General features: G+C 37.0%; 1 protein-coding gene across 2 annotated transcripts; it reads left to right on the forward strand.

The window, feature by feature from the left end:
• Positions 1–599: 599 nt before the first annotated feature.
• Positions 600–13,737, forward strand: LOC126854321 (bromodomain-containing protein 4-like). 2 transcript variants are annotated; one of them, XM_050600895.1, is made up of 9 exons: positions 600–1,310; positions 2,400–2,488; positions 2,733–2,897; positions 2,991–3,107; positions 3,189–3,521; positions 3,616–4,184; positions 4,323–4,468; positions 4,734–6,094; positions 9,087–13,737. In XM_050600895.1, exons 1-9 carry the CDS (start codon positions 1,283–1,285, stop codon positions 13,056–13,058), a joined length of 6,780 nt encoding a protein of 2,259 aa, XP_050456852.1. In that variant the 5' UTR covers positions 600–1,282; the 3' UTR covers positions 13,059–13,737. The 2 variants fall into 2 exon arrangements, with proteins under 2 accessions (XP_050456852.1, XP_050456862.1); XM_050600905.1 differs by lacking the exons at positions 600–1,310; positions 2,400–2,488; positions 2,733–2,897; positions 2,991–3,107 and having other exon boundaries at positions 3,189–3,249; positions 3,323–3,521; positions 9,087–13,736.
• Positions 13,738–14,765: the final 1,028 nt, after the last annotated feature.

Raw genomic sequence — 14,765 nt, forward strand, 5'->3', positions numbered from 1 at the left:
ACGAACAGACCTATATACCGGACCGTCTAGAGAATAAAGGTTAGCAGTCTAGTATCTTATAGATGTCTATGGAATAGCACCCTCTGAATCCTGTAAACGCCAGTCGATGATATATCTATATACTACACATTGCCGGATATACGCCCGCGGATTGCAGTTGTTGCTGCATAGTTCACACTAGTCCTAACTAAACCGTGACTATGTAAAGTTTGTCTATGGTGTTCTCTGTGCTCTGGTCTGGTGCGCAGTGACCGCGCGTAATCGTACCAGATCGGAACTAGGAGAATATCATCAACAGCACGGAGATACTGAAAGCTTGCAACGTCGCCTTCGTCTCAAACTGTCTCCTGGAAGTACAGAAAGAGAAGTCTCCCGCCCATTCAGCAGGAGATTAATCACGCATTGCTTTCGTTGCCGCGCTCGTGAAGCGTCGTCATCGTTATCATCATCATCATCATCATCATCATCATCATCATCGTCGTCGTCGTCGTCGTCGTCATCGTCATCGTCGTCGTCGTCATCGTCGTCACCGTCATCGTCATCGTCGTCGTCGTCGTCGTCATCGTCGTCGGTGAAACGTCGTCCGTGAACAACCGCGGGGGTCCTAGCGGCTGGTGGTTATGTATCTCGCGTCGTCGTTGCGCGTCCTGATCAGGATGATCGAGCCGCACGACCATCGTCGCCTCGCGGTGAGATAAATCGGCACCACTAGCTCTAATCCGACTTGAAACTTGGAACCGCGAATATTCATTCGCAGACTCCGGTCGGTGATCTCGGCGTGCTCGGCGTGCTCGGCGAGCTATGCGAGCCCGCGAACGCGCCACGCTCGCGCGCGCCTGCCGGGACTACCGCTACGAGTGTCATTCACCGTTGACGCGCATCCCGGTGCTTTGAGATACGGGCTCTGCACTCATACGCGTACCGCACACACATACATACACATATATATCTACACATATGTATGTATATGTATATATATATATATATATACGCATTATATGTATATATATATATTCATACTACTGGGCGGCGGAAGTGTTTTGCTCGATCTTCCTCGTCGCGCGCGCAGTCTATACGCTCTACGGGAGTCTTTAGATTGTTTCTCTCGCTCTCGCTCTTCTCCCTCGCCACTGCTGCTGTGGCGCCGGCCTACCGAGGAAGGCGATCCGCGCTCGTCCCGTTTCTGCGATTGACTTGACTCTTGAACATCGACCAACGTCAAGCTTCCGTGTCCCGCCCTGGACACACTGATTCGTCCGATTCGCCCGCCACACGACGGGTTATGTTTCCTACTTTCATCGGGATCCTAGGTGAGTCAACATACAGAAGACTCTACACTGAACGTGATAAAAGTCGCATAGTCTGATATCTATTTTTTTCTTTTATTTTTTTTTGTTTGCTTCAATATTAGAATGAAATAGTGTCAATTGAAGTAGCAATGTAAGTTGAAATAATGTCAGGCTCTTTTTTTTTGTAGCAGCAGATATAATTTCTGTGATCCTTTCTCTTTAGATGTAGAATCAGATTCTTTTACTTTTGTATTCTATTTATTACAATTCTGATTTTTTAATGTTTAAGCTGAAGGAGATACAATTGCGCAGTGCTCTTCATGTTTGTAAGCTTTATTGAAAGTGTAAATAGTGTCAATTAGAAATTGATTCTTTATTAAAGGAGAGATTTTTTTTTCAAAGCTTTACAATTTTGATTATTAGCAAGTTGATGTGTAGCTTTGATATGTTCAAAGTTGTACAAAAAATAATTAAAGGAAATTGTCTTTATTGCATCATTAAAATCTTTATTATACCTTTATTTATATGTATCATTTATATTTAGAATCGATGAAATGTTTGTGTATATGAAGATATATATGAAATGAATACAACAGAAAATAATGTAATGAACATTATCATAAATAGATGATATCATAAAAAGATGATTGTGTTTGTACAAACAAGCCGAGCATTGTTGTAAATATGTAAAAGAATTATAGAAATATTTAGAAAGAAAGAGAAAGAGAGAGGTTTAATCATAATCATTTTCATTTTATAAAGAACATCACTTGGATTTATAATTTAAAATATATTTTTTATTCTTTTTGTTTTCTCATTCTTTTCTTTGATAATTATATTTAACATATATTTAAATAAAAAGAGCATATATAAATATTCAAAAAGAAAATTATTTTTGAAAAAAATATTTAAACAGAAAATCTGAAATTAAAATTTATTATTAATATACTTGCTTTCTTATGAAATAATTTTAAGATTTTAAATAGTTTTATTTATAATTTTTAAATAGCCAATATACAACATTATACACAATTATATTGATTATTTTCAAACAGAAACGGTAGAATTAAAATTAAGAAACTTTTTTTTTAATCAGTTTTATTTTTTTAGACATTCAATCGTGGTGGGAGGTGCCAAGTATAGCACATTTTTGCTCATTATTTAGAGCTGCCTTCAATCTTCTGGATTTTGATATTGAGGTATCTAACTAATAAAATACTAACTCCCTCTTATGAGTAAGCATATAAGGCATGTATATAAGGCCTATTTAGTATACCACTTCAGTATTATTTATATAACAAAATAGCTTCCATTGCTTCTGTTTTTACTGTTATTATTTATCTGGCTTATATATATCTTTTTCCTTTCTTTTCTCACTTTTTTTTATTTTAAATATTATATAAGGAAATATGTATCGATATATTAAAGTTTGTTAAATTATAGGATTTAGAAGAAGCTTTATTAACGGACGGAGATACCGAAGGACGACTGCTTCAGGAACTAATAGTGAAGTTATTAGAAGGTTGCTTGCCAAATGACACTCGCAATGATATCTCTACTTTTAATTATCAGATGTTTCTGCGTAGACTTTTTCGAAAAAAGTGTCAAGTATGTATTACTCAGTCTTACCTCACAATGTAACGTTTTCAATTACAATATTGACAATAAAACTAAAACACATGTTTTTGCATATTTATACAGGAATACAAATGCGAAAATCCTTTCAATACGGATGTAGATTTTGAATTATTACCGCTTCGTCAAAAAGTAAAAATATTACGCGCGCTCTGCGATTTTAGGCTAGACGCCGAAGACGTAGTATGTATTTAAGCAGTATGAAATATTTTGTATGCATGAGCGATTTTGTATGCAATTTCTTGATAATGTAATCAACAACAGGAGCAATCGTTAAGTAACTTGGACTCGGATAGCCTGCGAGTCGAACCTTTGGGACATGATCGTAAGAATTCTGCCTATTGGTACTTCTACGGCACTCGATTGTACCGGGAGGATTACATTAATACTTCTAACAGTGCCTCACACAAGCAGAAAAGTAAGCCAAAGGACAAAAAACGTAAAAAACGACGGAACAGAGTGGCGAAAGAGGAAGAGGAAGAAAAGGAGGAAGCTAGTTTAATAGATAGCGAAAACAAGGGACGAGAGAGCGTTTGGCAAGTTGTGTGTTTCACCCAACAGGATTGGAGCAGACTAGTCGAAAAATTTCGTGATTCGGTAATGATTATTTTTGCTCTAAAAAAAAGAAGTGTGGTGTGCAATTTTTTATTGTAGAATTTAAAATAAAGTTATCGACATTTTATATTCCCAGGAATACGATACCGAACGTAAACTTTATCGTACATTGTCCGAGGATTTTATGCCGGAAATACCCAAATTGTTCGATCTGAAAGAGAAACAGCAGCGGCGTAAACTATTGCAACGTAATAGTTCGCGAGTGCTTCGTAGTCAAGAGCCCACGACACATATGGACGCAGTCATGGTCAGATCTAAGAGTAAGACTAAAACAAACAAAGGGACTAAAAAGGGGTCGCAACAAAGTTCAAAAATTACTTATATTAAGGAAGATTCTTCTCCGCCATTACCGACACCGCCAATTCAGAAGAAAGGACGACAGACAAATAATTCTTTAGCATCAGCTGTTGGCCAAATCGTAATTCATACCAGGGATGAAGTGGAAGATTTGGAGAAGAAAAAGGGTATCAGCAATCAAAGCGATGGTAATTATGTATCTTGTAATTATGGATATAAATATGGTTATTCGTTCAGAATCGAAGAAGAAGAACGATGTGTCGGAATGCACAAAGTTCTTGAAAGTATTAAAGATCATGTGGATGCCTGGCCATTTATTGATCCCGTGGACGAAGAATATGCGCCAAGGTATTTAGAGTTTTATATATATATATATATATATATATATATATATATATATATATATATATATTAAAAGAAAATTAATATTTATCTAATCTTTATCTTATCTTTATTAAGCTATTATAGTGTAAATAATTTTTGTAGGTATTACAGTGTCGTACGCAAGCCTATGGATCTTAGCACTATGGAAGAGAAATTAGAAGGTGGCTCATACAAAAGTTTAAGTCAATTTAAACACGATTTCCGGCTTATCATTGACAACTGTAGGCAGTATAATGGCTCTGATAACGGTTTGTAATTTTTTTTATCTAATTTATATATACGTTTTACTTTAAATTTATATATATGTCTATTATAAGTTTATTCTAATGATTTTATTTTATTTACACATTGATAAATTGTTATAATACATTGATAATTGTTATAATACTTTTATGTGTTATACATTAATATATATATATATATATATATATATATATATATATATATATAAAATTAGTATAATACATGAAAGAAACATGTATATATATATATATATGTTTATATATATTTTAGAATATACGGAAATGGCGATTAATCTTAAGGAAGCTTTCGATAAAGCCGTGAGTCGGTATTTGGAATCAGAGACATCCAGCGATGAGGATCCTACATCTTCTCGATCATTAGCCGGAATGCCTACGTCTCCGTCGTATCCTCCGCATCATTTATCTTCTTCCCATCATAACACACGTAAACGTTCGAAGAAATCAACCAAAAAATCCAAATCGTATAAACTCGAGAATAGAACAAAGTCTAAGACTAACGAGAAAGTGGATGAAGATGAAAAGAGGAATAAAAGTATTAAAGTTGCAAAGAAAAAAAGAGGGAAAAAGAAGGATAAGAAAGTGAGAGAAGAATTAGATGAAGATGAGGAAGAACAAGAAGATCAAGAGAATGAAAGTGCAATATCCGGAACTAGTATTGTAACTTTGAAAAGAAGAAAAAACGCCGATGTAAATAATTTACTTAAAATCAAAAAGCTACCTAAAGAATCAGAAGAATTGAAAACAAATAAGAAAGGAAGCAAAGAGCGACATCAATCGAAAAAGGACTCGGAAATTGTACGATCTATGAAAGAAATGAAAGAAAACAAAAAGCGGAAAGAGGACTTTGAGGAAGATTATGAATCTCCAGTAAAAAGCAAAAGTAGAAAAATAGAAAAGAAAGAACTTGAGGAAACCGGAATATTGACAGATAATACTAAGAAGAGTAAATTAAAAAAAATTGAAATAGAAGAAAGTGACAGAGTATTTGAGGAAGATAAGAAACAATCTTCCCATGTAAAAATGAAAAAGAATCGTAAGAAAGAGAAAACGAATTCAAAGACTGCAACAAAGGCTGATGAAAAATCCGACAAGATTCATACAAAGCAAAAAGATAAAAAATTAAAACAAAAAAAGAATCAAGAATTAAAGAACGGAGAATTAAAAAAACAAACAGATTCCAAAGATATAGGATTAGAAAGCACTTTAGATTCGAAACATACTCACATCTCTAAAAAACTCTCTACGTTAATCGGTAATAAAGATGTGGATTCGCTTGATAGTTTAAAAGATAAAATAAGCGATAGAAAACGTGAAGAAAAATTGAAAAACGAAAAAGATAAGCAAAGAAAAACAGTAAAAAGCAACACCCTTACATATTCAATAAAAGTGCCTTCAATCAGTAATATTTTCCACGACTATGACAGAGATAGTGCTAAACGATCAAAATCGAAAAAAAGTACGAAGGAAGATAAGACAGTGGATGCAGACATAATTAAAAAACAAGAATCTGAAATCAGTGAAAATAAGAAAGCTCATGTTAAACATACCAAAGGAATGGAAGAGAATTCTACAATTCAAGCATTAAATCAAGCAACAGAGAAAACACTTCATGTAAGCTTACAAAAAAATATCATTTTTTAATTTTTTTATTGGAAAATAATAATATATATATAGGATGTCTCTTCGAAAGTGCCCACCTCCTTTTATCTTTTAAATCGGAAATGCTGTGCTCGGAATGCTACTAGTATCTGAAATGACGCCTATCTCTCTACTTACTGTTCGAGGCTCGATGGAGAGGCCGTCGATCAAGTGTGTAACGCTATTCCTTAGGAGAGTTCCTATATAAAAAATATCCTATATGCTGGAATCGTACCTTCTGCCAAATCGTCATTAAAATTTTCCTTGCTAGATAATTTTTATTTTCAGAAATAAATAAGTATCAAAGTTTCTATTGTTAATATATTATAATATATATGTAATCTATTATACATGTATGTATTATATATGTTATAATAATATATTTTAGATAGTAATTTATAATTATTAAAATTTTGATATAGCTATCCACTAGTGGAGTAGGCCTACTGGGAAAACCGCTTTAAAAAAAAACGCATCAACAATAGAAATACTTCATCGGTGATGTGCTAAACCTATTATTAAAATTATAATTATAATTATAATTATTGTATATTACCATCTAAAATATATCATACACACACACACACACACACACAATGTGTTCAAAAAGTTCCAGACCACCTGTCTCGGAAAATACGCATCGGACAAAAAAATGTTTGGAACAAAAGTTTAATATTTTATAGGGAGCTATTCAACTCCGTAAAGATTAGCCTTCCCCCTCACCCCCTTAGGAGGGAAGGAGGTAACTTTGGAATTTTAAATGGGAACCCACTTTTTTTATTGCATATTCTAATTTTAATATCAAAAATGACAATCTTTTGTCTAAAACATTTTCTTCGAATCATGCATTTATTGACTGATATAAGTGTTTGAAGTTGTTAGCTGCCAAGTGTCACCCGATTTTACTCCTTTTAATTATTTCTTTTGGAGATATTTGAAAAGCAAAATTTACTCAGAACTACTCGAAACCTCGGAATCAAGCACTCCGATCGTGAGAGGCGAGATGAATCAAGCACACCGTAGACCCGGCGGCTAATAACTTCAAACGTTTATACCAATCAATAAATGTATGATTCGAAGAAAATGTTTTAGACAAAAGATTATTATTTTTGAAATTAAAATCAGAATATGCAATAAAAAAGGTGGGTTCCTATTTAAAATTTCAAAGTTACCCTCCTCTCTCCCTAAGGGAGGTGAGGGGGAGGACTAACTTTTACGGAGTTGAATAGCTCCTAAAAAATATTAAACTTGTTTCAAACATTTTTTTATCCGATGCATATTTTCCGAGAAAAACAGATGGTCCGGGACTTTTCGAGAACCCATTGTGTATATACACACATACATATACATATATATACAGGGTGTCCCAAGTTAATGGGGACAAAACTCGTGTGCAGATAGAGCGGACCAAGTTGAAAAGTCCTTTATCATTTTTTTGTATAACGCTTAAATAAAAGAATTATTATTGAGTAAAATCTGGTCAATCATCGCTGGTCTTTAGCCGGGCGCATGTTGATGAGCCGCGCGCCTGGTAATGTGCGTGAGTGCTCAGCTGTCACAGCGTGTGTGCGTGTGTAATAATAATAGAAAAAATAATATTAATAATAGAAATTTTAATATTTAATTATTTATAGAAATAAATATTATGCAGCAAGGAAAATTTTAATGACGATTTAACGAAAGACATTGATCCCAGCATATTTTTTATATAGCAACTCTTCTGAGGCGTTACACGCGCGATCGGGTGGCTCAGCTTTTGAACCTCGAACGTAGTGAGAGAATCAAAGACGTTGCCTCAGATATCAGTCAAAAGAGCACCATTCTTGAGCACAGTTTTAAATTAAAAGAAATCGATATATGTATATTAAATTAAATGATTCAAACTGAACTCTATTTTGAGCACAGTAGTTGCTTACAAAAACTATCTATATTAACGAACGGAGAGGTATACATAATTTTTTTATAACAATATGAATATTTCGACAATAAAAATAAAAATTGTAGCGTTTTTTTAAACGAATAGAACGATATATGATTTAATGTAAATAATTTACATATATGAGTTTCATCGGCTTAAAATATCACAGGCGACATTTATCTTTTTATTTTTGGCCCTGCCATAAAGTCAACTTTTGATTCGTGCGTTAGAGATTGACGTATGTCATGTTGTCATTTGATCGTAATATTCGGATCAGAAGTTGCCATATCGTAGGGCTGAAATGAAAAGATAGATGTTGCCCACGATATTTTTAATCGATAAAATTCATATAATGTGTAAAATATAATATTAAATCGTACACTGTTTTATTTATTTCAAATAGTGCTGCCACTTTTATTTTGTTGAAATATTCACATTGTCATAATAAAATTATTTTGTTAATACAGATAGCTTTTTTAATACAGTAAGCAACTATTACGCTCACAATAGAGTTTACTTTGAACCATTTAATTTGATATATATTTATTATGGTTTATTTATCTCTTTTAATTTAAAAGATAAAAAGGTGGCAATACTTTTGGTAGGACACATTATACATACAATGCAGAATATTAGGATATTAAAACACTATATGTATTATATATTGAGAGATTGAATTTTGAAGAGAGATTGATATTTTGAAAAAGATAGGAAAATTTTCATGAACGTGTGTGCGTACGTTCGCACGCGTGTGTATACGTATGTTTGTGTAGAGATACTAATAATTTTGAAGTTTAAAGATAGTTTTGCACTACAATTTTTAATATATATATATATATATATATATATATATATATATATATATATATGTTAATAACTTATTGTGTAAAATATTTTATTTATATATCTGTTGTAGAATATTTATATTTTTTGATAAACATGTTAATTCTAAAAAATTCGTAATAACAAATTACGTTTTTGTGTTTATTCATTTTATTTACTTGCATATTCATATATGCATATTGATTTGTCTATTGCGTGCGACAGGATATCAACAAATGGCTTGACGACGCGCCTAAGCTTTGTGGATTCTCCTCCGGCAATGACTCTCCAGTATCTCACATTCCTCCAATCGAGTCTGGTCGATCGAAGGTAGAGGTTGCTACACGTAAGAGGCCGAGCTCCATTAAAATATTTGGTCCTCATGGATCGAGTCGACCAAAGAAGATACAGCGAACGATCGACCGTTTGCAACCCGGAAAAAGTAAAGGAAATTTACTTTTGAAGAAACCGCTTAATTTACCCAACATCAATACCAATGACACTGCGGCACACGCCGCTAATGATAACGATCAATCGAATAAGGATCTTGATGAGGAACCGAAGCTTAGTTTAGGTACTGTGTTAAAGAATGTCGATTCCATACATTTAATCTGCAAAAGTTTGGTATCGTCGCCTAATCTTTCAAACGATGATGAGGAAGAGGATCATGCTCTTACTCCATCTAATGTTAAAGAGGAAAATACATTGGGCATTAAGTGTACGAAGGTATCAAGCGCAGCGGAGGATAAAGAAACGATTCAACCCAAGAATACGGAGGAAGCGCAGAAACCAAAGTCCGCTACGCCGAATTTGAGTGCCTGGTTTAAAGCCTTCGGAGCGCCAAAATCAAAAAAGAAAGATGAGGAAGTGGAAGAGACCGCGCCGACAAAGAAAGATGGTGATCTACAGGAAGTGTTTTGCGGCAGGCAACGACGATTGAGTACCGGCGGTAGTAGTGTCAGTGAATCGGTGTCTAGTTTCTCTCAGGAATCACCACCGATGATTCCACGCGCGGCTCGTTCGCCGCAATGTCAGCCCGCGATGACACCGACCGAGCCAATAAGAGGCGCGGGATTTTATCAAGACGCACTATCAACCGGAAGCAGTCCTTATAATAGTCCTTATTACGCGACGCCACCGAGATACAGCGCGCAATTGCCACCCACGCCATCGCCGCAGAATCCCCATCCTTTGTCACCGGCTTATCCATCATCCTATGAGCAACAATCACCCGTCTATCCTCAGGTACACGCACAGCCGCCGTATCAGAAAACGTCGCCCCAAGAAAATAATGAAGCATATTCGCAAATGTCGCCGCAACGTTTTCCACAACAGTTGCCTGCCAACAATCGAAATCAATCTCCCGTCTATCCGCAGCATTCTCCGCAACCGATGCAATCGGTTTATCCTCAATCATCAGATCGGACGCCGCCGTCAAATTACTCGCAACCTTCGCCACAACAACCGCCTACGCAGAATTATTCGCAACCATCTCCGCAACAAAATGCGGTTGCTAATTATTCTCAGTCTTCTCCTCAAGCAATCGTCAATTATCAAGTTTCTCCGCAGCAGCATTCACCTTTCCAGCAATCCTCTCCTCAAACACCGCCGAATTACTCGCAATCCTCCCCGCAGCAACAGCAACAGCACTCTCCGTACGCTCAATCCTCTCCTCAATCCGCTGGATATGGTCGCCTCTCACCGCAGCCGCCACCCGCGAACTATTCTCAATCCTCGCCTCAACCACCTAGCGGTTATTTGCAGCCATCTCCTCAACCGCCAAATTTTTCCCCTCAGTCATCGTCGCAAACACGCTCCGCCAGCTATTCGCAACCATCACCTTCGCAACCATTAAACTCCTCGTACCCGATTCCTCCTCAACTCGATCGAAGCTACTCGCAATCATCACATCAACAGCAACAAATGCAGACTTTCTCCCAGCATGCTTCGCCGCAAACGCAAACGTCTTCGTTTTCTGAACAATCACCGCAGAATAGCCCGTACTCGCAAACGTCACCGCAATCATTGACCAATTATTCGCACCAATCGTCCCCACAACAACCGCCAACATACTCGCATCCGCTACACTCGCCGCAGACACCGCCGAATTACTCACAGCTTTCGCCGCAACAAACACCTGGTACAGCGACGGCAGCCAACTACTCACAACCGTCGCCGCAACAGTCTCGCAGTTACCCGCAATCTTCGCCTCAACGAAAGCCTACGTGCAATCCAGCAACACCGTCACAACAATCGCCCAATTACTCGCAACCTTCTCCTCAACAGACGGCCAATTGTTCTCAGCTTCACCCGAAAAACTCGGACGAATATCCTGCGGCTACGGCACCACCTGCTTCTTATCCTCAGGATTATAAGCAAAATCCCACGTATGTCCAGCAGTCACCTACGATATCGTCATCCGTGAATGAATCTGATCATCGGACGGAATATCTAAAATCTAACGCTACTGAAAAGTCAGCAACGGGTGATCAACAGAGGAACTTTCCCGTTCAATCGGAATCGTTAAATCTAAATGCAGCAAATCATCAGATCTATCAATCATCAGGTCAATATCCGCCAACATATCCGAATAGTTTCTCTAACGTTGAGCTTCAGAGATCTATCTCGAGACACAGCGGCAGTCAGCAACAGACACAACAACAATCAACGCCGCAGGAATCGCGGCCCGGTTTTATGGAGATTCAGCCACGCGGTGGCTACCTTGGCAAAACAACACCGTCCAACAACAGCGGGGAACAATTACCCGCGCCCTCACCGAATCAGTTGCGGGCATTCCAGGAGAACTTGACAACGGCTCATGAGTCACTCTATCCGAGTGGTTTCCAGTCTGGTTATCCATTACCGCCACCGAATTCACGACCGGTGTATCCTAGTCCGCATTATTTCGATGCCGGCTCGAAATCCGCTGGCGGCGGCGGTACGTCTGGTAGCCCCACCGGCAATCCACCAATGAAGAAACGCGTATACGAATCGCCGTCTAATGGCAATGGTGAAGCATCCAGTTCGCGCGGTTTATCGCAGGAGAGCGCAACGGCACGTCCGAGTCAGGAACAATTTCCGAGTTTTGATCCGATGATGACTCTACCTCAATCGGAGATCTCCGTTTCAGTCAGTCAATATGATGGTACACCGACCTTCGTCAGCGGCCTGGCTGATTCCATGGCGGCTAATCCAACATATGCGCGACTTAGCCTCGGTCTCGTAGGTCGGACACCACCGGATCGTAAGGAACAACAGCAACAACAGCAACTGTTGACCATACCACGACCGCCGCCAGCGACGAAGGCGGAACATCTTGCTGCTTACGGTCGCAGTACTGCAACTGGCGCGGCTGAATTTGAACAGCTTAATCTGCTGCAGAGTCTGGCGCAGAAAAACAGCCAAGGTATCCTAGCGATATCGCGAGGACGTGCCGGTGAGGGCGACGCGCGAACTGCGCCTCCTGCAGCTACGATGACGCCATCCACCGCGACACCGTCCAAGACGAAAAGAAACCGAAAGAGCAAACATCCGCAACAGCAGGAGCAACAAAACGCGGCCGTCATTACGGCCGTCACGACGACCGCTGTAGATCAACAGCAAGCGGCGAGTATTGCCGCTTTTCCGCAGTATGCCGATTCTATCGGCGCTCTAAAGACAGCAGCCGCGGTCCCGCCCGCCGGCAGTGCCTTCAACTTCGCCGCATCCACCAGCGGCGCGACTGCCGCGCCGTCGTTCTCTTACGACAAGGACGCTACCGCGGCGGCCGCATTTGCCTTCTTGACGGACGAATTTCGCAATCCGACCAGCTATTATAATATGGCTCTACGGCAGCAGCAGCAGCAGCAGCAACAACAACAACAACAACAACAACAACAACAACAACAACAACAACAACAGCAGCAGCAGCAGGCGCCACCGGTACCGCCAACGGTGACGAACGCCTCGGGACAGTCTACCGCCTGCAACAAACTCGGGAATCAACCGCCGAGGAACTATCCGCCACCTCATCCATTTCTGCATACGGCTGCTGCTGCTGCCGCCGCCGCTCAAAGATCTTACGTTTCTCCGGTCTCCGCTTATGTAACACCACATGGGCCCAATTTAATGGATCAAGCTGCCTATCAGCAATATCTCCATTCGCTCTACGCTCTTCAACCACCTCCACCGCATCACCACAGACCATCCTGGCTTTAGCCGCTAAGATTTTTGGAAGATCAATTCATGATGATGACAAATTAATCTTTTTGATGAGATGGACCTCGGAATGTAACTTTGACGTATCAGAGGACGAGAAATCGTTTCAGATAGATCTATCGTCGCGCCATACTGAATGTTAATTAAAAGTCTCTTGGCAAGCATGCGAGAGAGCAGAATGAACCCCTTCGTTCCATTTTTTATTTTTTATTTCTTTTTTTTTATTTATAAGGGACATCCTCCTCGCGATTTGTTTTTTTTTATTGTTTTTTACGCAATTGATGGTGTGAGACTCTTTACGAAGCAAGATAAATAGATCTTTGTAGATTTCTTTGACTATAGCTTTCTTTTTTATAAATGACCGACTAATTCGAATGTACCTTTGACATTTTTACACCATTCGTCGAAAGGAAGTATAGCTTCGATCCGATATAAAAAAATAATCTGTATATATAAGAGACAAGTCTACTTTCCATATAGGAATTTTTGATAGTTTTCTAAAATGAAACCGACAGGTTTAATAGCTCTAATTAAGTCAAAGTCGCTAATGTCGAGAGTATGTCGATCACACGTCTATCAAAAGTTCCTCCGTGCAAAATGTCGGATAAAATATATTTGTGAGTAACAAGAATATTATATATATATATATATATATATATATATATATACATATATATATATATGTATGTATGTATGCATGTATATATATATATATATATATATATACATATATATATATATATATATATATACATACTATATATATATATGTACATATATACATGATATTATATATGTGCGTGCATGCATGCGTGCGTGAGTGCATGTGTGCAGCAGTGCATATATATATGCATATATATATATATATATATATATATATATATATGCATGTGTATATATATATATATGTATATATATATATATATGTATATATATATGCATATTATATATATACATATATATATATATACATATCATATATATATATATACATAATCTATAGATATGTATATATATATATATATATATACACATATATATATACATAATCTATAGATATGTATATATATATATATATATTATATACATATATACTATACATAGGGAAAATCTTTCATTACATTTTAACATAAATTTCATTATAAATTTACCCATGTTTTTAATAATCTTGGGACGACTTGGCATCTAAATATTACAGATAGCTGTACATAATAAAATCACACATATTTCTTTATTAATATAAAATGTAGTACTTTTTTTTAATATCAATGTATGAATAGAAAATATTAGTATTTATAAAATTTATAATTTATCTTATACTTCTATTACTATTTTGCATTTTCTCTCTTTTAATAAAACTACGAACTTTTTAACATTTTAAAAAATTAATATTTTAATTATTAATAAATTATTTATTAAAATTTTACAAGATAATTTATTTTTGCATTTAATATTATACGGTATATATTAATAATAAAGATGAGATATAAAATTATATAAAATACTTTAAAATGCCATGTTATCCCGCGATTATCATATTCACACATCATATCTAGACTAAATTTTAAAAGATAATTCCATGTATGTATAAATATACATATATAAAATATACTTGTTATATTTGCATGCAAATGTATTTTATCTGACAGTATTTCTCGTGTTGACAAACGCACGCGCGAACGAATGTATGTCTTGTCGGTATGTATG

The sequence above is a fragment of the Cataglyphis hispanica genome, chromosome 1 (assembly GCF_021464435.1).
Source record: "Cataglyphis hispanica isolate Lineage 1 chromosome 1, ULB_Chis1_1.0, whole genome shotgun sequence".
Taxonomy (NCBI): Eukaryota; Metazoa; Arthropoda; class Insecta; order Hymenoptera; family Formicidae; genus Cataglyphis; species Cataglyphis hispanica.

What these genes read in the sequence shown, in the direction of transcription:
- LOC126854321 (XM_050600895.1), top strand. Translation starts at nt 1,283, where the DNA reads ATGTTTCCTACTTTCATCGGGATCCTAG. An exon ending in GGCTAGACGCCGAAGACGTA is followed by an intron (nt 3,108 to 3,188) that starts GTATGTATTTAA and finishes AATCAACAACAG; the next exon opens with GAGCAATCGTTAAGTAACTT. An exon ending in GACGAAGAATATGCGCCAAG is followed by an intron (nt 4,185 to 4,322) that starts GTATTTAGAGTT and finishes TAATTTTTGTAG; the next exon opens with GTATTACAGTGTCGTACGCA.